Source organism: Thalassophryne amazonica, chromosome 10, assembly GCF_902500255.1.
Source record: "Thalassophryne amazonica chromosome 10, fThaAma1.1, whole genome shotgun sequence".
In the NCBI taxonomy this organism is placed as follows: Eukaryota; Metazoa; Chordata; class Actinopteri; order Batrachoidiformes; family Batrachoididae; genus Thalassophryne; species Thalassophryne amazonica.
This window is the reverse complement of record NC_047112.1, coordinates 86,047,752-86,073,797: the sequence shown is the minus strand read 5'-3', so window position 1 is coordinate 86,073,797 and position 26,046 is coordinate 86,047,752. Positions and strand designations below refer to the sequence as shown.

General features: G+C 40.2%; 1 protein-coding gene and 1 long non-coding RNA gene across 3 annotated transcripts; one reads left to right on the top strand and one right to left on the bottom strand.

The window, feature by feature from the left end:
* The first annotated feature begins 584 nt into the window (after positions 1-584).
* Positions 585-23,693, top strand: vamp4 (vesicle-associated membrane protein 4). Of its 2 annotated transcripts, XM_034180414.1 has the most exons (9): positions 585-756; positions 4,550-4,686; positions 5,318-5,419; positions 11,522-11,568; positions 14,351-14,401; positions 16,091-16,191; positions 20,863-20,942; positions 22,530-22,581; positions 22,831-23,693. In XM_034180414.1, the coding sequence occupies exons 2-9, from the start codon at positions 4,684-4,686 to the stop codon at positions 22,854-22,856; spliced, it is 462 nt and encodes a 153-aa protein (XP_034036305.1). In that variant the 5' UTR covers positions 585-756; positions 4,550-4,683; the 3' UTR covers positions 22,857-23,693. The 2 variants fall into 2 exon arrangements, with proteins under 2 accessions (XP_034036305.1, XP_034036306.1); XM_034180415.1 differs by lacking the exon at positions 4,550-4,686.
* Positions 23,292-24,731, bottom strand: LOC117519118. The gene is made up of 2 exons (XR_004563181.1): positions 24,527-24,731; positions 23,292-24,196 (listed from the first exon to the last, which is right to left on the bottom strand). It is a non-coding gene; the product is annotated as an uncharacterized LOC117519118 (long non-coding RNA).
* Between the last annotated feature and the right edge of the window lie 1,315 nt (positions 24,732-26,046).

Sequence of the window (26,046 nt, the reverse complement as noted above, 5' to 3'; positions counted from 1 at the left end):
TTTGACACAAAGTCATTCCAGTGGTACCCAAGTATCCCTGGAAGAGCCCTAATTGGTTATTGGTCTAGTTATTGTCCAAATTTTACAACCATAGAGCAAGACAGGTCTTACCAAAACTCTAAAAACTTCGTTCTCCTGCAGAGGTATTGGTATCATCACCAAACACCTCGCAACTGCTTGACTCCTTAAGATTTTCAATAATGATAAAAACAACAATAATAAATAATGTAGATTACAATAAATATAAATCTTGTCAATAAATTAAAAAATTAAACATCATAAAAATAAAACATTTCCTACATTGAATATCACTACAACTGCTGGTGCTACTAACAACAACAGTAATACATAATTTAAATTACAATAAGCGCCATAAAAAAAAATCCCTACAATGAATATGACTTTAATAATAATAATAACAATAATAATAATAAAAAACAATAATTGTTTTTTCTTTGGCTGCTCTCGTTAGCCGCATCTTGATTCAAGTTTAAAGCTTGATTTCCTTCTCTGCCGAACTTTTTAGCTCTACAAGGGGGGAATTTAATAATAATAAAAAACATTTTCCGGCTCCAGCTGTTAGCTTGTTCGCTTCCTGTCAGCTGATAGATTCAGACGTTAGCATAGCGGGTAGTCATGTTAGCTCCTATAGCACTGGAAAAAACATAAATATTTCAGGTAAATGAAAGCTTGAAAACGCGGATGATGTTTTAATTTTCGTAAGCGTCGATGGCCTGAACTTGTGGAAAATAGCAGGTTAGTATTTAGCTTAGCATGAGCTTGAGATCAGTAAATAAATGTGTCTGAATTACAAGCTAAATTTAGCTTTGGGTCATTTTTAATCTAAATTAAAATGGATATTAATATGGCAACGGTGTTGATGAAAAACTTTAAAAACACCCCATTCATTATGTTTTATGTTATTAAACTTAAAAAAAAGAATAATTGCTACGCCACAGGAAACGTCTGTGTCATTCTTGTTCCGAAAACCAATGTATGAGCTAATTCTGTTGAAAATTAGATTAAATTGTTGAACACACTCTTGCGTTCTGCTCAGTTGTTTAACTAAATATATTTAATTATTTTATGGTTATTTAAAGCTGCACTTCGTGAACTTGTTTTGGTCATTAAACTGAATAACAGCTATGAAATATCACTGTCTTTGTTATTCAAGGTTCCCACTTCCTCAGTGCTTTTGTACAACTCCGGCATCAAAGTCTTTTCTTTGATATACCCTAAATATAGCTGTGTTTACATGACCAGCTGAAGTGGTCTAAATCTGAATTTCATGCCACATTCACCCTTTTGTTCTGTCCAGAAAGTTTGAGTAGATGTAGATCAGATGTATACTCGTACAGTGCATCTGGAAGGTATTCAAGGTGCTTCACTTTTTCCACATTTTATGTTACAGCCTTGGAGTAAATTCATCCACCCCCCACCCCCCCCCCCCCCCCCCCCAAAAAAAAAAAAAATCATAAGCAACACCACATAATGAAAACATGAAAGTGGTGTTTTATTTATTTATTGCAAATTTATTAATAATAAAAAAAACTAAGGAATCATACGTGCATAAGTATTCACACCCTTTGCTCAATACCATGTTGATGCACCTTTAGCAGCAATTACAGCCTAGAGTCTTCCTGAATATGATGTCACAAGGTTGGTGCACCTATGTTTGGGCCGTTTTTCCTCTTTGCAGTACCTCTCAAACTCCATCAGGATGGATGTGGAGCATTGGTGCACAGCCATTTTCAGAGCTCTCCAGACATGTTCAATCAGATTCAGGTCTGGGCTCTGGCTGGGCCTCTCAAGGACATTCACAGAGTTGTCCTGAAGTCACTCCTTTGATATCTTAGCTGTGTGCTTAGGGTCATTGTCATTAAAATTCTTCTTCTTACTTATAAGGTTTTGAATAATCAGGTCCCATCTTATCTTAGGGACCTCATAGTACCATATCACCCCAATAGAGCGCTTCGCTCTCAGACTGCAGGATTACTTGTAGTTCCTAGGGTTTGTAAGCGTAGAATGGGAGGCAGAGCCTTCAGCTTTCAGGCACCTCTCCTGTGGAACCAGCTCCTAATTTGGATTAGGGAGACAGACACCCTCTCTACTTTTAAGATTAAGCTTAAAACTTTCCTTTTTGGAAAAAGCTTATAGTTAGGGCTGGATCAGGTGACCCTGAACCATCCCTTAGTTATGCTGCTCTAGACTTAGACTGCTGGGGGGTTTCCCATGATGCACCCAGTGTTTCTTTTTATTCACCTCTTTTTGCTCTGTATGCACCACTCTGATTTTAATCATTGGTGATTGATCGCTGCTGTCTTCCACAGCATGTCTTTTTCCTGATTCTCTCCCCCAGCCCCAACCAGTCCCAGCAGAAGACTGCCCCTCCCTGAGCCTGGTTCTGCTGGAGGTTTCTTCCTGTTAAAAGGGAGTTTTCCTTCCCACTGTCGCCAAGTGCTTGCTTATAGGGGGTCATTTTGACCGTTGGGGTTTTTCTGTAATTATTGTATGGCTTTTGCCTTACAATATAAAGCGCCTTGGGGCGACTGTTGTGATTTGGCGCTATATAAATAAAATTGATTTGATTGTCCTGCTGAAAGATGAACCATCACTCCAGTCTGAGGTCAAGAGTGCTCTGGAGCAGGTATCCATCCAGGATGTCTCTGTACATTGCTGCATTCATTTTTCCCTCAATCCTAATTAGTCTCTCAGTTCCTGTTGCTGAAAAACATCCCCACAGCGTGATGCTGCCACCACCATGCTTCACTCTAGTGATGGTGCCTGGTTTCTTCTAAACATGACGCCTGGCAAAATTGCCCAAAGATAGGTGCACCAAGTTTGTGGCATCAGTATTGAGCAAACAGTGTGATACTTAGGTACATTTAATGCCTTAGTTTTTTATTTTTAATAAATTTGCAACCCCCTCCCCCCCAACAAAATAAAATAATGTCACTGTGGGGTGTTGTGAATAGACTTTTGAGGGGGAAAAAATAATTTCATACATTTTGGAATAAGGCGAATAAAAGTGGAGCGCTGTGAATATTTTCTGAATGCACTGTGTGTGTGTTTATATATATATATATATATATATATATATATATATATATATATACACACACACACACAAGGTATATAACATGCAGAATATAGACTCTATAAAAAAAAAACCTAGGTAAGGACAGGTGAGTTTCATGGCCATGCCAGTTTTGCTCATCTTTCCATATGAGATACACGTTCATATCTACATACCTGCAGGTGAGCCATTTGCTTGTTGCTGATGTCTCATTTTCCCAACTATCTGACAATTGTAACCAATTGGGAATTGTTAACAAACATCAGTAAAGACTTTCCTCAAGGCCTCCCATTTGTCTTCTTTAGTTAGTACTACATGGGCATTTTGTACTGTGAGTGCATGTTAGGGCCACAAGTTTTTTTTCTTCTGCTTCCCACCTATTTTGTAGCTCCATTTTTTTGTAAAGTTCTCTAAAAAAGTTGACTTTACAGTGCTCAGAATCTTCCATATTTACATTGCTGTCAGCATTTACAGTGTGTTTTGGGTATTTGGCTTATTGATGCTGTCATGAAACTCCACATCACAAGTAATGGGAGAATTGGACAGCACTTACAGTGCTTGGCTGTAACAATACCCCAAAATACAAATAACTTAAATTACCATTAGTTTAAGAAAGGAAGAACATATGGGAAATTGTGTTTTCTGAGTAGTTTTTAAAAAGGCTTACATTTGGGCCACTAGAAGATGTACTCTGTACCAAATTTAAGGCTTTGGTGACCTGTGGGGTCACTGCTTAAAAATGTTAGCATCTATCCCTGAGTGCAGCAAGAGTTCGACATCTAGCGACAGAAAAATCATTTATTGCGCCTTTAAAGCAAAGATCTGTTCAATGTAGATAAATAAGATTGAAGTCATTTCAGCTGGTAATGTGAATCCAGCATGTAACTGAACCATTACACTGGTCAACATGATTTTTCTTGCATGGAGTTTTTCAATGGATTTTGTGTAATTTGGGGGTGCTGAATCCAAATCTGGTATTAGTTTTTCCCATTCACATCACATTTTTGAGAAATGAAACACATTTCTCGTATCAAGCATTGAAGCAAAAGTTGCAGTCTCACACATCTCTTCAGCACCATAAACAATATTATGGCTCTTGTTCACATTTCAGGAGCCTGGTTTAAAAACTATGCTTTTGAAGCTGCTTTTGTGCAGGATTAGGAGTGTCAAATTTGTATGTGAATGAGCAACTTTTGCGTAATCCATCAATATGGAATATGCAGACTGCAAAAAAAGAAAGAAAGTGATGCGATAGAGGAAATCTGAGCTCGGATTTAGCACCAAAAAATGACCCTAAATCAGTTGTCAGAGTCCATGCAAGAAAAGGTTTTTGTTATGGATGGATTGCAGTTTTTAATAGCCCTTTCTTTAAACCCCAGAATTACCTATGTAAAGTCTACTTTACTGCACGCTCATGTGCTTGGTTTGTCTTTTCCTGTCTTTATCCTTCTCTTCATCCTATAATCGCTACAGATTGAGCCCTGTTCTCTTCTCTTCCATTGACTGGAAATTTTCTGTCCTCTCCTGGCCGCTGAAAGGCCTTTTTTCCGACTGCAGTGCCAGAAAAAGGACACAGAGAGCCAGAGTTTTAGACTGAGCTGGATTCAATGGTAGATGCTTCATTGTTGTTTGGACAGAGATGCTGTATGTATGAGTGAGGCTGTTTTTATCATCCCCTTAGGTTTGTTTGGCCTAAACACATAACACATAAATACAGTCCTGAGGGGTTTATAGTTGGAAGATCAGCATGTTTTCTACTTTGAGTCCGTGTAAATTTTGGCCCCAAGGCACAGAGACCAAAATGACATTTCCTTTCATTGCGTGTAAGACTGCTTACAGCAGAAAATGTTGTAAATTAATATGGCTTAATAAAAATAAGATGTGCTGCCTTATAGGAAGTTTGAGCCTGGTGGCCATTCTGATATGGCTTGACCATGAACAGTCTCAGTTGTGTAACCATTACTGAGTAGTCAGTTTTCCTGCTGTGAGTTTGGTTTAGACTCTCTCCATTCTTACATTTTTGTACGCTGTTTGTTCTGTTCTGTTCCCGGACTGGACCTGGCTTTGTCATTACGTCTGCAAGTCGCATAACTCTCACACACCTGCAAACATTAGGAGTACTTTCATTCAACAGGAAGCCAGTCATAACACAGAGTCATTATGATTTAGTGCGGTTATGCTGAGGGCTGTGATTGTTAATAAGTTTTCCCAGACTGATGCCTCTTGTCTCCTGTCCTACAGCGGGAACCAGATCGGGAAGAACAGCCCGAAGACAGCATGCCTCCCAAGTTTAAACGACACCTGAATGATGATGAAGTCACAGGATCCATTCGCAGTGAGAGGGTGAGATGGAGAATGTGGCAATGCCACATCTGCCAAATTATAACTTTTCATAAGCTTCTTTATTCTTAAAATCTCAGTCTATTTGCAAAACATGACCTGTATTTTAAAAAAAAGACTTCAAACATCTGAAAAGCTGAGTGCAAATATTACATCCACTCAGGCAGAGAGATGCTCCATCCCCACCTTCCGAAAGTAACCATCTGTCCGTTGCAGCCAGGTGATATGTGGGTGTTTTGACATTGTGCACAACTGATCCCAGGACACTCATTTGATAGCAGGGCCCAGTTTTAAGAAGCAGTGCTGAGATAGACTGAGACTAAGGTTTAGTACTCAAAGACTAAAACTAGTGACATGCTGTGGGGGACAGAGGAAGCACGTTAGACATGTCTAACTGTAGTCCAAAAGTCTAAAATTTAGACCCCACCAATTCAGATGATATACAGTGCATCTGGAAATTATTCACAGAGCTTCACTTTTTCCTCATTTTATGTTACAGCCTAACTCCAAAATGGATTAAATTATTTTTTCCCTAAAATTTTACTCACAACATCCCATAATTCTGTTAATCCTTGTTTGTCCTGGTCTAAGGCCAAGATGGCAACAATTGTTGTGTGTCAAAACATAGATACAAAGTGACATTTATGTTGAGAGACAGGTTTTTTCCAGATAGCCAGGGTTCCCCAATCTCTCAAATCCATGATATTTTTGGTTTATTTTGATTGGGTTAAAAAAATCTTTGAATCATATCAATCCAGATACCATGTTATAGGACATTTTACAGTCCATTTGTTTAGAACTGCAGCAAGACACATGCCCGCTCGGGCTGAAAATGTGTTTTTGGACAGCTGAATGATTCCTGAAAATAGGGAAATTGTGATTTAAAACTTGTTTTTGGTTCCTGAACTTCATCCCATAGTCTCAAGTGTTACAGTGCTGTCTAAATACTACAAGCAAGACTGCTAGTATTTAGCTTTAACATACAAAAACTTTAAACAAAGAAGATAAAAGCAGCTACTATTTTGCAGGGTTTGTTTGTTTATGTTTTTGGTTGTGCTGTTTAATTTCAACTGCAGTGTTTCTCTGTGTGTGTACGTTTCAGCGTTGGTGAAACTTTCACTTTGTTTCTTTTTGCATCGCTTCCATTCATTGTTGGCCAAGAGATGTTTCATATGCACTGATGAATGTGAAAACGAAACCACATCAAAGATATTAAGATGAGTTTCCAGGGTATCGAACATACATAAGGGCAACACAATACAGGTTATTTGAACTAGTTTGAACACTGATGCTAAATTTTAACCACTGGTCTAGCAAGTATTGAACTATGACAAAACCTTTTAGTAAAAATCAGCCACTGATGAGCTTATTATTTCAACCATGAGATCATCCAGTGCAGATGTTTTTTGGTACAGAGGGATTTGCCAGATCATGGCTTCTTAATGCTTTTGTTGAGTTTTGGGTGATTGCTACCTTTCACTTGTAGTAGTAGAAATTTAGTTTTCCCAAGCAATATTGGACTGTTGTGAGTGTTGTGATATCCCTTGATTTGAATTTTAATCTCTGCACTATTTCCAGATAGATCAGGTAGCTCAGTGGGCTGAGTAGATGACATATCAATATGTAGATCTGTGTTCGATTCCCAGCCACACTTGAGCAAAACACTTTATATGCATTGTCCCTGTCCATCCAGCTGTAGACGGGTACCGACTTTGGCTTGAGAAGTAACTTGCATCAGTCTTCAAGTGGGAGTTGTAGACTCTTGTCTGTGGATGAAGGGGACAGAGAAATCTGACATGTGCTGGGATGAGAGAAGACAACTTATAGACGGGGAGAGAGAGGAAGAAGCACACATTACCCAACAGGCAGCTCATCCCATGAGCCACCTGTATAATGACACCGTATTTTTAACTACCAGTTGTAGTGCCAAACAGATGGCATCTTGCTATGTGTGAGATTGTTTCAGTAAATGTACATGGTGTGAAAGTATGTGAACATAGTTCCACTCTGTGAATTTGCACTGGTTTTTGTGGAATTCTCATTAAGCGTGTGCCCAATTAGGCTTGAGTTTGCAGTTTGTTTTATGAACAGTCATAAAAGTCTGTCATATTGAATATATTTGAACATTAAATTCAAAATATTGATTACTGTAAAAAAAAATGTCTGCAGCGTGCTTATTTTGCTGCAAGATTCTTTATTCATTGGAATAAATGAAGAATGAATACATTGTCAGATCTGCTTTGGTGACCTCAAGTTAAAAAGGGAGAAGCTGAAAGAGCTTTTTATGCTTTATTCATTGGAAAAACGTGCAAGGCAGGGGACAAAACAACAGAGGATGAGTCATTGAAAGCAGTGACGGAGGAGAAGGAGCAGAATCTGAAGAAACCCCGATGGGCAAATATCTGCTCCTCATCAAAGAGATCATCTGCTCTAATCCACCCATATTTTCTGTGTGATCCTTTGTTTGTTCCTGTTTCTCAGAGTGTAATCCTTTTTTTGCTATTGTCTTGAACAGAGATCAAAGCTAAACTTGTAACGGCACTTGTAAAGCAACTTATTTAATCTTCTACTGTGTTTTTCCCCTTTCGTACCTCCTGCTCCGTCATAGCAGCTAATGTGTCCTGTTCTTCCTTGACAATGGGAACAAAGTGGTTATACAGGAGGAAGAAGTGAGAACATCAACTTGTAAAGTTCTTTATGATAATACGGGTAATCCTCCTCCTTTTGATCAAATGACAATTCATTAACAAAACCTAAAATACTGGTGTCATCAACGTATAGTTACTTTATAAGGCATCTTCATAGCTACTTCTGCATGAGTTTCTTGTGAAATGTAATTGTGATTAGTTAAGTTCTTCTGGTGTCTTGAGTACTTTAAACACATTGCCTGTTTGACATCTTTTAATTGGGCAGTGTAGTCTTGTTTGAGGGTGCATGATAGAGGGGTTAAATGAAGCGGCATATGACACAATAATCCTACTGACCCATTATCATTATTCACATTAAATCTCGCTAAAACTCACCGACACAACCTCTCCCATTTGCCTTGTCTTCCTGTCTCCACTGGCAACTGAAAAAGTGCTCTTCTCGCATCTGCTTCGTTGTTTGCAGCCGAAAACAAAACAGTACACCAACAAAATTTCTGTTTGAAGTGATGCTGTTTGTGTTGCGCAATGGCAGCCTGTCCCCGGAAGTGGTCAAATCCCGCGATATCACGCAGAGGTTCAAATGAGACGGTGCTGCCCCAATCTTCTAGTATCAGGAAATGTACAGTCAGGTCCATAAGTAGTTGGACAGTTAACACTTTTGTGATTTTTGCCTCTGTATACCATCACAATAGAGTTGAAATGAAAAGATTAAGATGTGCATGTTATGTTGACTTTAAGCAGTAATTCAAGGTGGTAAATAAAACTTAAATGAATCATTTAGGAATAACAACATACATAGTCCCTCCATTTTCAGAGGCCACAAGTATTTGGACAACTGACTGAACAGTTTCATAGTTAGGTTTAGTTTATTCCATCATTATACCATGGCAAATTAAGCAGATAAATGCTCTCAAGACTTTGTTTTTAGTAGCTGTTCGTGGAGTGAAGAAGACTATAATTAGGCTGAATGAATGAAAGAAAGAATGAATAAATAAATGCATAAGCATATTAGATGCTCATCTTAAACTGCTTATCGAAGATTGGGTCGTGGGGGGCCAGAGACTATCCCAACAGTCATAGGGTGTGGAGCAAGGTGCACCCTGGACAGGACGCCAGTCTGTCACAGAGCCATATACAGACAAACAAACGCATGCACACCTACAGACAATTTAAAGCTTCTGATTCACCTAACCTGCATTTCTTTGGGTGTGGGAGGAAGCCGGCGCACCCAGAGGGAACCCATGCAGACATGGGAATAACATGCAAACTCCACACACAAAGTCCACAGGTGGGAATCAATCCCATGACCTTTTCGCCATGATGCAACAGGGCTAACCACTAAGGCACTGTGTTGCCCAGCACCAGATAAGTGACCAAATCAACAATATGGTACATTCTTTTTTTTTTTTTTTAAGGTGCCACCAATGTACTGGGCTCTCCCAGAAAACATGTAAGAATGCCCACCCAATTCTGGAACAAAATTCTCTGGTCAAATTAAACGAAGAGTAATTAGTACCAGAATGGCGTGAAGAAAAGTAGATGTAGAAGTGAAGGAATGGGTTATGTTGAAGGTCAACCATCATCCATCAAAAATGGTGGTGGCAGTGTTCTGGCATGATCGTGTATGGTTGCCACTGGAATTGCACCACATGTTTATGAATATGTGGCTGCTGCTGGAAACATCATAATGAATTCTGAAGTGTATATGGCTGTACTATCTGCTCAAATTCAGCCAAATGTTGGCAAACTGGTAGGATCACATTTGTGGGCAACTGTAAACTTGTCATACTGGTTTGTAACAGTTTTAGACCATGAACCTCTGAGAAACACAAATGTGAAAGTGAGAACTGTGCTTAAGTGTTCAGCATATTCAGAGAGGGGCAGATTTATGCTTGCGATTTATATTCAGGTAACAATAGGCCTATTTTGCGCTGAACAACTGAGTCCCGTGTCTGTTCTGTCAGCCAACACGGGGACAGATTTTACATACTGTTCTTTATTTATTGGTGAAAATGTGTGTGTCTGTACAAGCCCAAGAATAATCATTTATACGTTTATCACATATTACAACAAAAATCTTCCCTATACTCGTAAATCAGACCTCATGAGATAAAAGAAAAAATAAGGTTGATAAATCATACAATTTTCCTATCAATTTTACTGCCCTGGAAACTGTGGCAATAAAATCAGTGCGATACTGATCTTAAAACAGGGCGATACAAAAAAAAAAAGACATTGAGAATACCAGGCTTTGTATCGCCCTGTTTTTCATCCAATCAGGAGCCCCCATTTCTCTGCCCCACCAGTGACACACTCCCATTTTGTGTTACCCTGGTGACAAGTGCAGGATTTTGATACAGGATGCAGATCATTTCATTCAACCAAGATGTTTGATCAAGGTGAGAGTCTACAACTTCAGTCTCATACTGAAGTTATGAGACATCAAGAAGTTAGTGAAGAGGACACTCATGACTTTATAGAGAGACATAAGAACATTCCACAATTTACATGATTTACCTGCGTTACTCGTTCTACATGATTCATGTGTATGATTTTTGTTGTAATATGTGATAAGGTATACATACATGATTATTCTTGGGCTTACAGACCAGGTAAATGCAAGCGGGTTTGTGGCTCCAGTGTCAGCACAATTGAATCAGCTTACCTTGTCCCAACTCCTCGTAGTATGTTTCTGCAAGAGCATCTTATTTTTACCCAAGGCCATCAAATATGGCCATCGGGTATTGCAAAGGCTTTTTGTCCACCTGTCTGTGCTCAGCATAAGTCCAGTTATATTACTGCCACAGTCTTCAAATTGACAGGGAAAATTCTTGGGACACAGACCTTGGACAAGTTCAAAGATGGCTGACCTTGACCTATTTTAAGAGGTTAAAAAGTCACATTCTATACCTCATTTTATGGCATGATCTCATTAGCATAGTGACATCACTTCCTGGTGTCCCTAGCTACTAACTTCACTTTGTTTGTAGCTAGAAATAACACCTTTCTCATATATTCTGTAAAAGCTAGCGGGAAATAAACACTTGCAAAAACTGAAAGTGCTGTTTTTGTAACCTGATAACACCTCTGGAAGGATTTACAAGACAATTCGCGGATGTTAGCATGCACACTAACTTCCTATGGAGTTAAATTTGTCTCATTAATACCTGCAAATGCACAGAGGTGATCTACAAAAAAATCCTTGATTTGCACAATTTCTGCTCTTGTCAAAAGCGTGTACACATATGCAAAGCCTCCTGCAGATGCCGTTAAAACGTAAATGTTTTCGATTGATAGAGGGGCTTTAGTGAACATGTACAAATTGTACGTAAGGCAATAGGATCTTAATAATTAATTAAACAACTGCAAATTATAAAGAACACAATGCTTATACGGCCGAGGGTATTTTAGCATTGCATTGCATTTTTAACCTCCTGATCTTTTTCTTGTTTTACAGAGAAATTTGTTGGAAGAGGACTCCGATGAAGAGGAAGATTTCTTTCTGTGAGTTCTCTCTCTCACGCTTTCTCTCCCCAGAACTGTTAACAAAAGAATGTCAAGGCTGCATATCACATCCAAATTTATAGTTAGATTCACGTAGTCCCAATTTATTCTGCTTCATTGTGAACATGACAATGACATGTCAGGTCTGGTAGCCTGCATTGGTACTGCAAGTTGCTGTATCTACCACATTACAGAACCACTCTGGGTGTTTGAATGACAACCACCCAGGCAGAGCACTGCTCCATTACCACCTCCCAAAATTACCCATCTAATCTGAAGCAGCCAGGTGATTAAATCGCTGAGGTCATCAACACTCACATGCTAGATCATCCACACGGAAACGCGCTACATGGACGTAGTGTCATAACTGATGTTCCCCATGATGCGACTTGTACACATTATGTGATTATCCCTAAGAAACCGCTCATTTCTCATAAAGTCATTCCAGTAGTGGAGAAGGATTCTCAGAAGAGACCTAGTACCAAAGACATGGATTTGTCATCTTAGGTCACTGATCAGAGTCCAAGTCTCACAACCAAATAGTAATCCTGGATCCACCAGGCACCTGAAGACATGGCCCTTTCGTGTCCCACAAACAAATGCTTTGTGAAACACTTCTGTCCAGTGACCTCATGACTCCATAAGCGTTTCCCAGGTGTCCCTGAATTTCCTAGGCCAAGCTCCTGGAGATAACGAGTGTCACTACAGAAATTAATGGATCTTTCACAGAGTTCCACACTTTGGTCACATATAGCTACACCTCTGATGGCTGACTTCAGGAAATTCATGGAAAGTCTGAATCTTTTTCTTGGTCTTGACCAATCACAAACCCAGGCAGTTATATTTTTATGTAAGTGCTACAGTCAGAACAACGATTCCAATCACAGCATTATCTACTAAGTCGGACAAGTTTTCCTCACCAACAAAGACGCAAAGTCTCTGAACTACTAGAACTTACCAATCACCCAGTCTGTGTAAGCATTAAACAGAGTAGTAGCCAGAACATATCCCGAATGAATACCAAAATTTAATTGGAAGAAGTCAGAGACTCTGCCTTTCCTCTGAACAGCGCTGAGTTCCTGTGTATAGGTCAAGATATCCAACAACTTACTGTTAATGCCGTAGACTCTCAGGAAGTGCCACAAATCAGCCCATTCAACCAAATCCAATTCCTTTGGTTGGTATAAATAAAATTATGAACAGAATCCCGGGTGGCTGAATCAATTTTAACAAGTAACCATATATAAATAGCTAAAATTAAACTGTCAAATGAACAAAGTGCTCTCACAGCAAAATATTCCTCCCAAGCACAGTGCAGACTACCAAAAGATACTGACCAGTGATTTGTAGGCTGTTCTAAAATTAGCTCATATGAGTCAAACAGAAATATCTTTAATAATATTCTGATAATTTACAGGCATGTCAGTGAAAATATACTTGAAGCACATTATTCAAATATTAGCTAAAGGCTAATATCAGTTTAAGAAATAATGGTTTCTAAAACATCATTGGTTGACCTCAGACACCATCAGATGTAGACTGTGCAAGTTGAAGAAGGGAGGATTTAAAAAAAAAAAAATCACAGCTGAAGAAAAGTACTGTCTGAGGTATTTGGAGAAGTTGTTCATGAAGACATGAATGGTAAACGTCAGTTCCGTTCTGTTTTGCAAGTCGGCCTTGATTTTGTCTTTGTTACAGTAATATTCACAGTTTGAGTCACATTCAGGTTGAATTAAAGCATTCTGTTAGTTTAGGTGCTTGTGACTAGACCCATACGTCGCTGACACTGACCAGCTAATGTGGACAGAAATTCCAATGTGGAGTTAATACCACATCATCCAGCATACTGCCACATACTGTAGTTGGTAGTTCAGCTGCTAAAGCTAATTCAAGCCCAGACCATAAGAAAATATATAAAAAAGTGAAATCCTTAAAACTGAAGGTCTTGAATTCACAGTACACATTTTGCCCAGTCGAAGCCCAGGACAAGTGTCGCTGCTAATTTCCGATAAAGTTGTAATTTTTACACTCAAATGAGGTGTAGTTTGGCAGAGAGCTGGTGCTTTCATATCGCCCGTTATCACTAGGGATGCACAATTAATCACATTGCCATCGTAGTCGTGATCTCAGACTCTTTGATTATGTACTCGTCCAAAGATACGGTTTATATTGATAAATACATCATCATCTCACCTATTTCTTGTTCTTTTCCCCAGAATCTCATGCTTATTTAACTCACCACACAACACTGTCACTCTGTGCTGACCTTTCGATTGACGTTTATGAGCAAGCCACACATTAACTTTCCCATGACGCAGTTTATTATGATGGTGTTACACACGATTTTTCCAGCACTTGAATAGGTTTTTGTTGAGGTTCTCAGACACACTGTTTGGGTTAATCGGTTTCAGAGTCACAGACTTTGACTTGTTCCGTTTACTCCTTCTTTGTTTACATTCCTGAGTCATTTCTATTCTCACGGTGGCAGGATCGGAGCGCTGGTCAAGTCATTCATTGGGTTTGAAACCAGGATGGATTAAGACTGTTGTGGTGGTAACATGTCATCCTCACAGAATAATAAATGTGGAGCCCAAATGTGGTTAAAATACATGTTTTTAACAGTTAGAATTTACAAAGATGTACAGAAATGGATTATAATGTCAAAATACATAACAAAAAGGATAAACAATATTTGCTGTTTTTGTTTGTTTTGGGCTTTGTTTGTTTTTTTGCAAATCCATGAATTAGAGTTGTACCTTTTTGAATTTGTTTGTTTTTCCAGGAGAGGACCAACTGGTCCCAGATTTGGACCTCAGAATGACAAACTCAAACAGTAAGTACTAACACATTCCTCGTGACAGCTGAATACCGGAGGCCAGGCTAGAGTTTCCAGTATACTGTTTTGAAGTTGGAATTGGGTTACTCTGGCTTGTCAGGTTTACCAGAAACACCAGGTTCTTAGCAGATTGGGTAAAAGAGCCTGTGTTGCGCAGGTTATTGTGTAACCTTACCAGTCTGTTTTCACCTTAACATCCAGTCCCAGACAGCCAGAGACAGAGCAGGTCATTGTTGAGATGGTCTGGCAGCCACTTTTTGTTGAGCCACTCACCGTTCATACTTCACATGTTGTCATTAATGCCGGAACACAAAAGTGTTACAGTCACAGCTGCCTGGAATGTCCCAGAGTTTTTAACCTGTGTCTGAACCTGACACCCCTCAGTGTAGGTCCTCAAAGATTTTCACATGCTTCTGCAAGCCACCTAATGCCTGATGTTGTTTTGCAGGGACTGCTGTTACCACCTTAAGTGGGCAGTCATTATGAAGGATGATAATTTTCTGCACCCTTCAGACTTTAGTAAGAGCAGACACTGTAATCAGTTTAATGATGCTGGCAACGAAGGTTGTTTGTGATCAAACTGTTGTTGAGAAGCATACCTTGCTGTTCTGTTATTTCTCTTCCTTTGGCTGGCTTTCTGTGTGTACTTCTTTGCCAGAGTTTTAATCCCTGAAGATATTCAACAGAAACTAAGAAGTACTGTGCTATAGAAGAGTATGAAAATGAAAATGATGATCAAATAAGATAATTATTAAAGGGGTTGTGTAGCGGGGAGGGGGACGACAAGAGTTTTTAACCCTTCATGGGTTTGGGGTTAAATGTTAAACATCTCCAAAGTCCAACAATTCTGTAAGTGCTTTCACAGACTAAATGACCAATGTCATTTAGTCCTGAAACGGCTTGTTTGAGACCTCTATGACGTATGTAACAGAAATACACACAAATAATTTCATTTTACCTTTGATTAATATAATAACCCCCCCCCCCCCCACACACACACACACACACACACACACACACACACACAGATACTGACACGCACACCCTCACTCAGTGATTCAGGATCACCACTCAATTCTAAAAACACTGACATACAAAGTGACAAATTGCTACATCACACAGCAAAACAGTTTAATTAAGGTGATTAAAGATGATTAAAATAGACTGAATCATGCTCACTGTTTTCATGATACGCCATTTTTCCAAAGTTCGCATGTTGAACATTTTCATTTTTATGTTTTTTTCTGTGTAGTAGTTTTCAATGAGGATGAAGTTTTTTTCCATGCTGCTTTTGATTTTATTTATTTATGTATTTTGAACACCTCACATTATTCCACTCTGTATTACAATTTGAGGTTTGTTTGTTTATTTATTTGTGAATAACACTGGGCCTGAAAAACATTTCTAGGGGAAACCTGCTATGCACAGGTTGGCATATCATTAATAATCCAAGGATAGCAGTGAAATGCAATTGATGGAAGGTGGAAGCAGGACACAATGAGGTTGAACATATCTGGCAGCCTGTTATTGCCTGCTGCCTAATTGGATAGAAAAAAGATAATGTCGGAGAAATGGGGCCCTGTTATTGGCAAAGTCAGTCTCACTTCAGCCCTCAACCAGATAATTCCTGTTGTCCTTTTGATTCGTCTCTCCGTCATTTGTGATTGTTGATCCGTCTTCCTTCAGGGTGCAGTCACATGTCGATGAGGTCATTGATGTGATGCAGGAGAACATCTCTAAGGTGATAGAGAGAGGCGAGCGTCTTGATGACCTGCAGGATAAGTCAGGTGAGACTCACTGGTTGTGTGAACAGTACAGTCAGTGGAGGATTGCTTTTGTCAGTAAAATTGGGGGGGGGGGGGAACGACACCTGATCAAATTGTTCTCAACAGCTGGAGTGTTCTGAGTGTGCTTGTCACAAGCATAGTGATGCAAGGTTAATGATTTACTTTGAGGACATTTCCACTGTTAAAACATCTGAGATTGCTCCATAAAACAAATGAGGGAAGACTCGATGCAACTGCTGGAGATATAAAAGAATGAAAAATATTTTACTATTTTTGATGACCAGAAACAAATGGAATGCGTTGCTGATCTACACAGAGCTTGCGCCAAGGTTTAAAAAGGTGAGGAAGTAAAGCGGTGGTGTGATTCTGCTGCTGGCCTTGAGATAAAATCTCTTGTTCTGCAGTTTAAACAGCATACTGTAATTTCCGGACTATAGGGCGCACCTGAATATTAGCCGCACCCACCAATTTTAAAAAGAAAAAAAAATTGTACATTAATAGGCCGCACTTGTCTATAAGCTACGCACGGTGTCTCTGCTCCACATGGAGAACTGAGTCATTTTAACTTTTTCTTGAGATTTCATCGCGTCCAGGATGGAGTATGTGGTAAATGAGGCGCTGTAACTTTTTCGACTTGTTGCGCCAAGACAGAGAACCGGTGTGGAAGGGTGTGGGGGGAGAAGGCTCCGCTCAGCTAACAGTTCTGACGGCACAACTCTGGCGCAAAGTGCTGGAGAGGGACTTTTCTTCACTAAAACGAACAGGTAAGACCTTATATTTACACCATGTGTGAATAGTAAAGAAGCTTGAATCTTCGACTGGACTGGGTTGCTTGACTCAAGGACATTTCGCTTTAAATCGCAGAAGCTTCCTCAGCTAAAATTCTTGCTCTGGTAGTCTGACTTCTGTCTTGACCCTCGTAGAGAAGAACAAACAGAAGCCACAAAAGCTGTAGTTTTAAACGTAACCAGACCCCTCCTACCGAGAGGCAGACTGCTGTTGGCTAGTGACTAAACAATTGCTTTAATTAGCACCTATTGTGCTCTAGTTAGCACCCTCCTAATGACAGGGTAGCTGTCCCTCCTAACGATGGGACTGATGCCTCTCCTGATGACGAGAATGACTCATTACCATGAACAAAAGACTGAAACTGCTTTGACCTGAGTACCCCATTGTAAACAGGGGACAAAGCATGTCTCAGACCCCTTCCCCGGTTAAGGCTGGGTTTCAACTGTTTCACATTCAATGCCTCCTTCACCCCTCTCTCAAACCATTTCTTCTCTCTGGCTAAGATTTTAACTTCCTTGTCCTCAAACGTGTGGTTAGTGTCTTTAAGGTGGAGATGAACTGCAGACTGAGGTCCACCGGCGCCCTCTCTGCGGTGCTGGTATAGCCTTTTTGTAATGGCTGCTTAGTCTCACCTATATAATGTTCGTTACAGTTTTCCTGACATCTGATAGAATACACTACATTGCTCTGTTTTTAACTAGGGATCCTGCCCTTAGGGTGAACTAATTTCTGTCTCAAGGTGTTAACAGGTTTAAAGTAAACTGGGATTTTGTCTGAAGATCCTCTGTAGGTTTTCCCCTACTCCTGCTAAATAAGGGAGAGACACTCCTCTTCTTCTTGTCTCCATCTCCTGTCTGTCTGGTCTCTTTGTTCTCTGGGACTTATACACTTTATCCAGGGACCTTTGTGGGTACCCACATATTGTGAGGGCTTTCTGGACATGTTGTTGTTCTTTAGCCCTTCCCTCTGTAGTTGTGGACACCTGTAGGGCTCTGTGTTGAAGAGTCCTGATCACCCTGAGCTTGTGTTCAAGGTGGTGGTTTGAGCCAAAGAGCAGATATTGGTCAGTGTGAGTGGGTTTTCTGTAAACCACTGTCTGGAGCTGCCTGTTCTCTCCAATCGTAACATCACAGTCCAAGAAGGCTAAATGGTTGTTTCTGGCATCCTCACGTGTGAACTTGATATTGGAGTCCACCGAGTTGATGTGCTCTGTAAAGTCCTCAACTTCCTGTTGCTTGATTTTAACCCATGTGTCATCGATATATTTGAACCAGTGACTGGGAGAGATACCCCTGAAAGACGTCAAGGCTCTCTCCTCCACTTGCTCCATGTACAGATTGGCCACAATGGGGGATACCGGAGACCCCATTGCACAACCATGGATCTGCCTGTTCAAGTGATCTTGTGAACAAGATCAAGGACCTTCAGCTGGAGAGAGATGAAACACAGGTGGACTTCAGTCTGCAGTTCATCTCCACCTTAAAGACATTAACCACACGTTTGAGGACGAGGACGTTAAAATCTTAGCCAGAGAGAAGAAATGGTTTGAGAGAGGGGTGAAGAAGGCATTGTATGTGAAACAGTTGAAACCCAGCCTTAACCGGGGAGGGGGTCTGAGACACCCTTTGTCCCCTGTTTACAATGGGGTACTCAGGTCAAAGCAGTTTAAGTCTTTTGTTCATGGTAATGAGTCATTCACCTCATCAGGAGAGGCGTCAGTCGCATCGTTAGGAGGGACAGCTACCCTGTCATTAGGAGGATGCTAACTAGAGCACAATAGGTGCTAATTAAAGCAATTGTTTAGTCACTAGTCACTTAGTCTGCCTCTCGGTAGGAGGGGTCTGGTTAGGTTTAAAACTTCAGCTTTTGTGGCTTCTGTTTGTTCTTCTCTACAAGGGTCAAGACACAAGTCAGACTACCAGAGCAAGAATTTTAGCTGAGGAAGCTTCTGCGATTTGAAGTGAAATGTCCTCGCGTCATCAAGCAACCCAGTCCAGTTGAAGATTCAAGCTTCTCTACTATGGAAACCACCTGGACAACTGAGAGCCTTTACAGAAACCATGTGTAAATTTACACCACATGAGGAGCGCAGCTTTCAGGAAATCAATTGACATATTTCGAGTTATGACAAAGCCTGTAAAAATCCATAAATTAGCTGCATCATTGTAAAAGCCGCAGTGTTCAAAGCATGTGAAAAGTAGCGGCTAATAGTCCGGAAATTACAGTAAATAGAACAATGTTGGTCTGTTGTTGAAATAAAACAGGGCAACAGGAACTGCGTTCCCTGCATGACAAAATAACCAATTTGATTGATTGTTTTGAGCCACAAACATAAACATCTGACTCTATCTGATCATTTTTATTACAGTCATGTAAATTATACCTGTGGATTCATTGATCAGATTCCATTCACATTAGAACACCTGATGTAAATGCAGATTAATTTTGTTGGCTTAGTGAGGCATACACAGGCCACTGCTGTCACATGACAGCTCATGTTTGTGGGTGACAGTCAGAAGATAGATCTTTGGGCATCTGTCTCACAGCGTTTAATTAATAAATATATATATATATATACACACACTGTGATATGAACCATTAAATACAACTCCTGAACTGGACAAAACACAGAGAGGAAGCTGTTTTTAGGGACATTAATGAGGAAAAATTAGAGCAGGTAGCTCAGTGAGATAGGAGTTAACTGGATTTGATTCCTGGTCAGAGTATCTCTCTGTGTCCTTGGACAAGACATTTCATCTGCTTTGTTCCAGTCCACCCAGCTGGAAACGGGTACTGCCTTGGCTTTGGGAAGTAACCCAGAGGGACTCGCAGACTCTCATTTGCTTCACGCTACAGAATCCTGGGATAAGCACAGATGCCAGTGGACCTCGGCTTGTGTAGGAGTTACTCTGTACAAATACACATGCTGACATCGTTTGTAAGCACTTAGGACTTGTTTAAAATAAATCAAAACACGGGCTTTCGGGGGATCAGCGTTTAAATATGTTTTATTTAAATATGTAATGTTTTCAAAGCAGCACACAGTCTGAACTGCAATGGGTACGTATAAATGCTCTCCACGAGCTTCAGACTTGTTAATGACATATCCAGGTTTACTAGTTTACCACGTGTGAGTCTGGTGAGTGTGACAACATCGGTGTTTGTCAGACAAATGTGGGAAATGATTTTAGGTTCTGCAAGTGAGAAACATGTTATTTTTCTTGCTGTCTATAAATGTGCCTCTCGGGCACGTCGCTCAACCTACCGAGACGGTGACGCACACCTGGAACACACTTGTATGTTTGTACGTTTATGTAATTACAGGTGCGACTGCAGTCGATGACCGGGTAATAAAACAGGCGCCTGTAGATGTGAACCATGTTGCACTATGATCAGCTTTGGCAGCTGACTCATGTGCGTGTACCCGTGTACAAATCCTCCAGATTTAACAAACATGGTCTGGGTGCTGGTATTTGTAGTCGCAGGTTCTTAAACAGGCACATGGACGTGGAAATTTCAGTCACATGGCGGAATCTGCTCGGAAACGGGAGATGAACGGGAACAGTGAAGGAGATCCAAAGTGCCTGTTAACACATGTAAAGAGCAAATCAACATCAGTATCCATGAAGCTCAGAAGAAAGAGTTTGAACATCATGAAGAAGGAAATGTCTTCTGTTGCATAGAAATCTTTTTGTGAGCAGATGTTTGTAACCTGAGCATAGGTGTGATCTCACCAGCTGTCCTGTAGCATTGCATAACTGACACGTTATAGCTCTGCATTCACAAAACGGAGTGAGAAAATTGAGCTTATTGTTTACTTGTCATGTGATATTTTTTTTTTCTCCCCCCTCGTCTAACTTTTTTTCTGTTCAAATACTTCAGAGTCTCTCTCAGACAACGCGTCTGCCTTCAGCAGCCGAGCCAAACAGCTGCATCGGAGGATGTGGTGGAGAGACATGAAGGTACGCCGTGTTTGCTTGTGACCGTCCAAGACTGGAACAGCTTCTGTTATTAATTTCACGTTAGAGGTTACCCTTTGTGATCTCTGTTGTAATTTTCCCTGAAACTAATCAACGTATTGGCATTAAAGTGGCAGAAAAGGTTGGGTCTGCTCTGCAACAGAAATGAAGCTGAACTGCAAAATGGAGCAAAAAAAAAAAACAAATTTCCATATTTATAAAATGAGTGTTAGTTGTGTTCAGAGGTTTACATACGCTTGCAGAATTTCAGAATTTTTTTTGCCATTTTTGAGAGAATATAAATAACACAAAACCCTTTTTTCCACTCATAGTTAGTGTTTGGGTGAAGCCATTTATTGTCAGACAAACTGTGTTTACTCTTTTTAAATCATAATGACAACAGAAACTACCCAAATGATCCTTATCAGAAGTTTACATACCCCTGTTCTTAATGCTATGTTTTTGCCCCCTTTAACATCAGTGACAGCTTGTAGTCGTTGTCGACGAGGCTCTCTGATGGTTAAGCTGCCACTGAATATGTCTTGGACTTTATTTACATCAGTTATGAAGAAATACAAACAGTATGGTACTCTGTGGTAAATCTGTGTGGAGTAGACGGTTCTCAGAACCTGAGTGACTGCAAGAATAAGAGTGAGGAATGCCACCAAGACACCCAGACAATGCAAGAATAAGAGTGAGGAATGCCACCAAGACACCCAGACAACACAGAAGAAGTTACAGGCTTCTGTGGATTGGAGAAATCGAATCACACCTCGAAATAAATCCCACCTATTTTTGTGTTTTGGAGCTGTAGGCCATAATGATCTAAATTAATATTAAAAATGCTTGACATTTTAGTTTATATGCAGTGGGCCTTGAATACATAAAGTCAACACTTTCTGAAATACCTGACAAAGAATATTGGACTTTTCAAATTTTTTGTTTATTCGCTGTTTCGCAGTTATGAATTTTGTGCCGTCTCGCGGTCCGTTTCAGCAGAGTTCCGGTTCAGGGCACAGTGTAAACAACTGTCGTGAAATATGGACAACAAGACAACATCAGGGCACGACAGCAGTCCATCACAGGTGCTACACCTCCTCTAGATAACCCTCTCAACTTATAATAGCCTGTGAATAGCCTGGTGTTGATCCAGCAAATTCACAGGCTAACACCATCCACATCCTTGTTAGTCATTGTTTACATGCGCTGTGAGGCGCCGGAACTCTGCTGGCACCGCGGTGCATTTTGGGAAGTGCAGGGGGTCACCAGGGGGATTATGGGAAACGAAAAAGTACCCAGTGTATGTTCACCTATGACTGGCCTGTTGCTAAGCATCAGTAACCCACCATACACACGGTCTCTGTAAAATCTATTTTCTTTCAAACTAATTGTTTGCTTGCTTGATAGTGTGAACAAGAGCTGATAGGGATTTATATGGTTTGTTGCCACACCATTTGGTGGTTTTGCTCAGACATACTCTACATTTTGCATATTCCAGGGTCAGACATCAAGGGTGTGTGTGTGGCATTAACTGTCAGGCAGCAGTGTTAATAATTATAACTAATATGTTCAATGGTGTTTTCTTCACAGATGAAGATAATTATTGTTTTGGTAGTGATCGCCTTCCTGCTGATTATCATCAGTGAGTATTACCCATAATTCAGTTTTTTTATTCTTTTTACTTTTTTATGTTTTTATTCTTTTATTGTGCTTTTAATCTTTTAATTCATTTTGTTCTGTTTTTCAAGTTGTGTTGTGTGAAGCGCCTTGAGGCGACCCCGTCGTGAATTGGCGCTATATAAATTTAAAAAAATTATTTTCATGTTAAATGAGCATTACTGTGTGTGTGCAGAATGTTTGTTAAATACTCTTTATGTCTTTCTGCTTCTAGTTCCAGTGATCATGCGATATCACTAATGGCTGACCAGGAGGATGAAGCGAGTTTTCCCTCTCCTTCCTCTCCTTCTCTCGTACAAAGTCCTCCACTCCAGCTAGGGGGCGACGGCCAGCCTTCCTAACCCCAATGTCAGCCTGTGTACCCCAAAAGTGGCCTGAATGAGTGTTTTAACACATCTTAATCTGTCAGATCAGTACTGAGGCTTGCCTCAACTGAACTGAATTAACACACACACACAAAGAATAACTGCAAAAAACTTTTGATGCTATGTGAATCTGGGAGAACACATTGATTCTCAGCCCTCGAGTTGAGGTGAAGGGGTGACTCGTCATATTTTTCATGATGACTCAGAAAGTGGGAGTCGTGTTTTCATCTGACCTCATCCCTGACACACATTTGAAAGTCAAGTGAGGACACAAATATGTTTCGTGTCCAACACAGGGTCTTGAACTTGTCCCTCCCCAAGAATAGAAACTCAGGCTGTTCAGACCCTATGATTTTTAATGTCATTCTGCTCCATAAGTTGGTCCACTTCCTTGGTTTAGTCACATCTGTCCCATGTTCCCATTTGTGAAGTTAAACACACACACACGCTTATGTTCAGATGTTTACTTTTGACTTCTTATTCCTGGTAGTGGGACCGTGTGATGTTCGTGTTGCCTCTGAGCGTGTGACACGGTGTGATCAAGGCATCCGGCACTGAGCTCCATTAGTAAAGGGTTCACGCATACCGGCAGCCTTTTTAACCGTCCAACACAACAGGATGCAGATGGAAAAAGTATGAACTCGATGCCAAATTTCAGCTTTAATTGTAGTGTTAAAGCTGAAAGACCCTGTACAAAAAAAAGTGATGTAAACACCAATGTCAAACATAAAAGTTTGACTTTGACCATGTTTTTTTTTTTTTTTTTGTTATTATTTGATTTGAACTGTGATACCTTCGCCTGGATAGTTTGGACCTGACTGGACGTTTGTGCTTTTACATTGTAGCAGAGCAGATATGTGTAAATTACCACTATGATTGTGCATTTTATGGTTAAGAACAAAAACCAAATTTTGTACAGACAATGTTCAATTATATATAATAAAAATGTAGATGTGCTGCTTTTTTTTTTTTTTTTTTTTTGGTCAGTTGGCTTGTATGGAAGCAGAAAATTACACTTCATGTGTCATTCAGACACAAATGTAGTGTCATTTTCTTGCATGTTGAATCCATTCCAACCACAATTACATTCATAAAAAAATGTAACAAAAAAAAACATTTGAGCTTGGCATGATGTAAATGATAATATATTAATAAAATTATTATTATTCAACTAATGTCTCAGCATTTTATGGTAAAGACACCAAATTTTGCACACTTATAGCTGTGGTCACAACCTGCCATACTTGCACGTGTGTGCAGTCTACTTGCAAAAACATGGGCAAAATCTGGAGATCCGTATGTTGTAAGTACTGCCTCCTTGCGGTTCTGGGAGCACGCAGACGCCACAGAGGTTTTAGCGCATGCAGAACTTTCGCTGCGGTTGAGCTGCGGATTCACCAGGAGTACAGGGGGGGTGCATTGACGTACTCCCTCCTTGCTCTTGCTACTGCCTCCCTACGTTTTCACAAAAATGTGGGGGCCGTGGCATCCGCAGAAAACGTACGGCAGAAAAAACAAAAACGCATGGTAGGTTGTGACCAGGACTATATTTCACATATCTGCCCTGTTACACAGTTTAAGGATGGCAGCCTAAGTAATGTGAAATACAGTTCTGTGCATATGTTTCAGGCACCCTATCATTCATTTATTTATATACTCGTACAACCCCAATTCCAGTGAAGTTGGGACGTTGTGTAAAATGGAAATAAAAAAATGATTTGCAAATCCTCTTCAACCTATAATCATTGACTACACCACAAAGACAAGACATTTAATGTTGAAACTGATAAACTTTGTTTTTGTGCAAATATTTGCTCATTTTTAAATGGATGCCTGCAATATGTTTCAAAAAAGCTGGGACAGTGGTATGTTTACCACTGTGTTACATCACCTTTCCTTCTATCAACACTCAGTAAGCGTTTGGGAACTGAGGACACTAATTGTTGAAGCTTTGTAGGTGGAATTCTTTACCATTCTTGCTTGATGTACAGCTTTACTTGTTCAACAGTCTGGGTTCTCCATTGTCGTATTTTGCGCTTCATAATCCGCCACACGTTTTTGATGGGCAACAGGTCTGGACTGCAGGCAGGCCATTCTAGTACCCACACTCTTTTACTATGAAGCCACACTGTTGTAAAGTGCACAATGTGGCTTGGCATTGTCTTGCTGAAATAAGCAGAGACATCCCTGAAAAAGACGTTGCTTGCATGGCAGCATGTGTTGCTCCAAAACCTGGACGTACCTTTCAGCATTGACAATGCCATCACAGATGTGTAAGTTGCCCATGCCATGGGCACTAACACACCCCCATACCATCACAGATGCTGGATTTTGAACTTTCCACTGGTAACAATCTGAATGTTTTTTTTTCCTGTTTTGTCCGGAGGACACGATGTCCATGATTTCCAAAAACAATTTGAAATGTGGACTCATCAGACCACAGCACACGTTTCCACTTTGCGTCTGTCCATTTCAAATGAGCTCGGGCCCAGGGAAGGCGGCGGCATTTCAGGATGTTGTTCATGTTTGGTTTTCACTTTGCATGGTAGAGTTTTAACTTGCACTTGTAAATGTAGCGACGAACTGTATTAACTGACAGTGGTTTTCTGAAATGTTCCTGAGCCCACACGGTAAGATCCTTTACACAATGATGTTGGTTTTTAATGCAGTGCCGCATGAGGGATCGAAGGTCACAGGCATTCAATGTTGGTTTTTGTCTTTGCCGCTTACGTGTAGAAAGTTCTCCAGATTCTCTGAATCTTCTGATTATATTATGGACTGTAGATTTTGGAATCCCTAAATTCCTTGCAGTTGAACATTGACAACAGCTGAGCCTTTTGGGGATGCTCTTTTTTTTATACCCAATCATGACACTCACCTGTTTCCAATTAGGTGTTCTTTGAGCATTCATCAACTTTCTTTTGTTGCCCCGTCCCAACTTTGTTGAAATGTGTTGCAGGCATCCATTTCAAAATTTGCAAATATTTGCACAAAAACAAAAAAGTCTGTCAGTTTGAACATTAAATATCTGGTCTTTGTGGTGTATTCAACTGAATATAGGTTGA

What these genes read in the sequence shown, in the direction of transcription:
- vamp4 (XM_034180414.1), top strand. An exon ending in GAAGAGGAAGATTTCTTTCT is followed by an intron (nt 11,569 to 14,350) that starts GTGAGTTCTCTC and finishes TTGTTTTTCCAG; the next exon opens with GAGAGGACCAACTGGTCCCA. An exon ending in CTTCCTGCTGATTATCATCA is followed by an intron (nt 22,582 to 22,830) that starts GTGAGTATTACC and finishes TTCTGCTTCTAG; the next exon opens with TTCCAGTGATCATGCGATAT.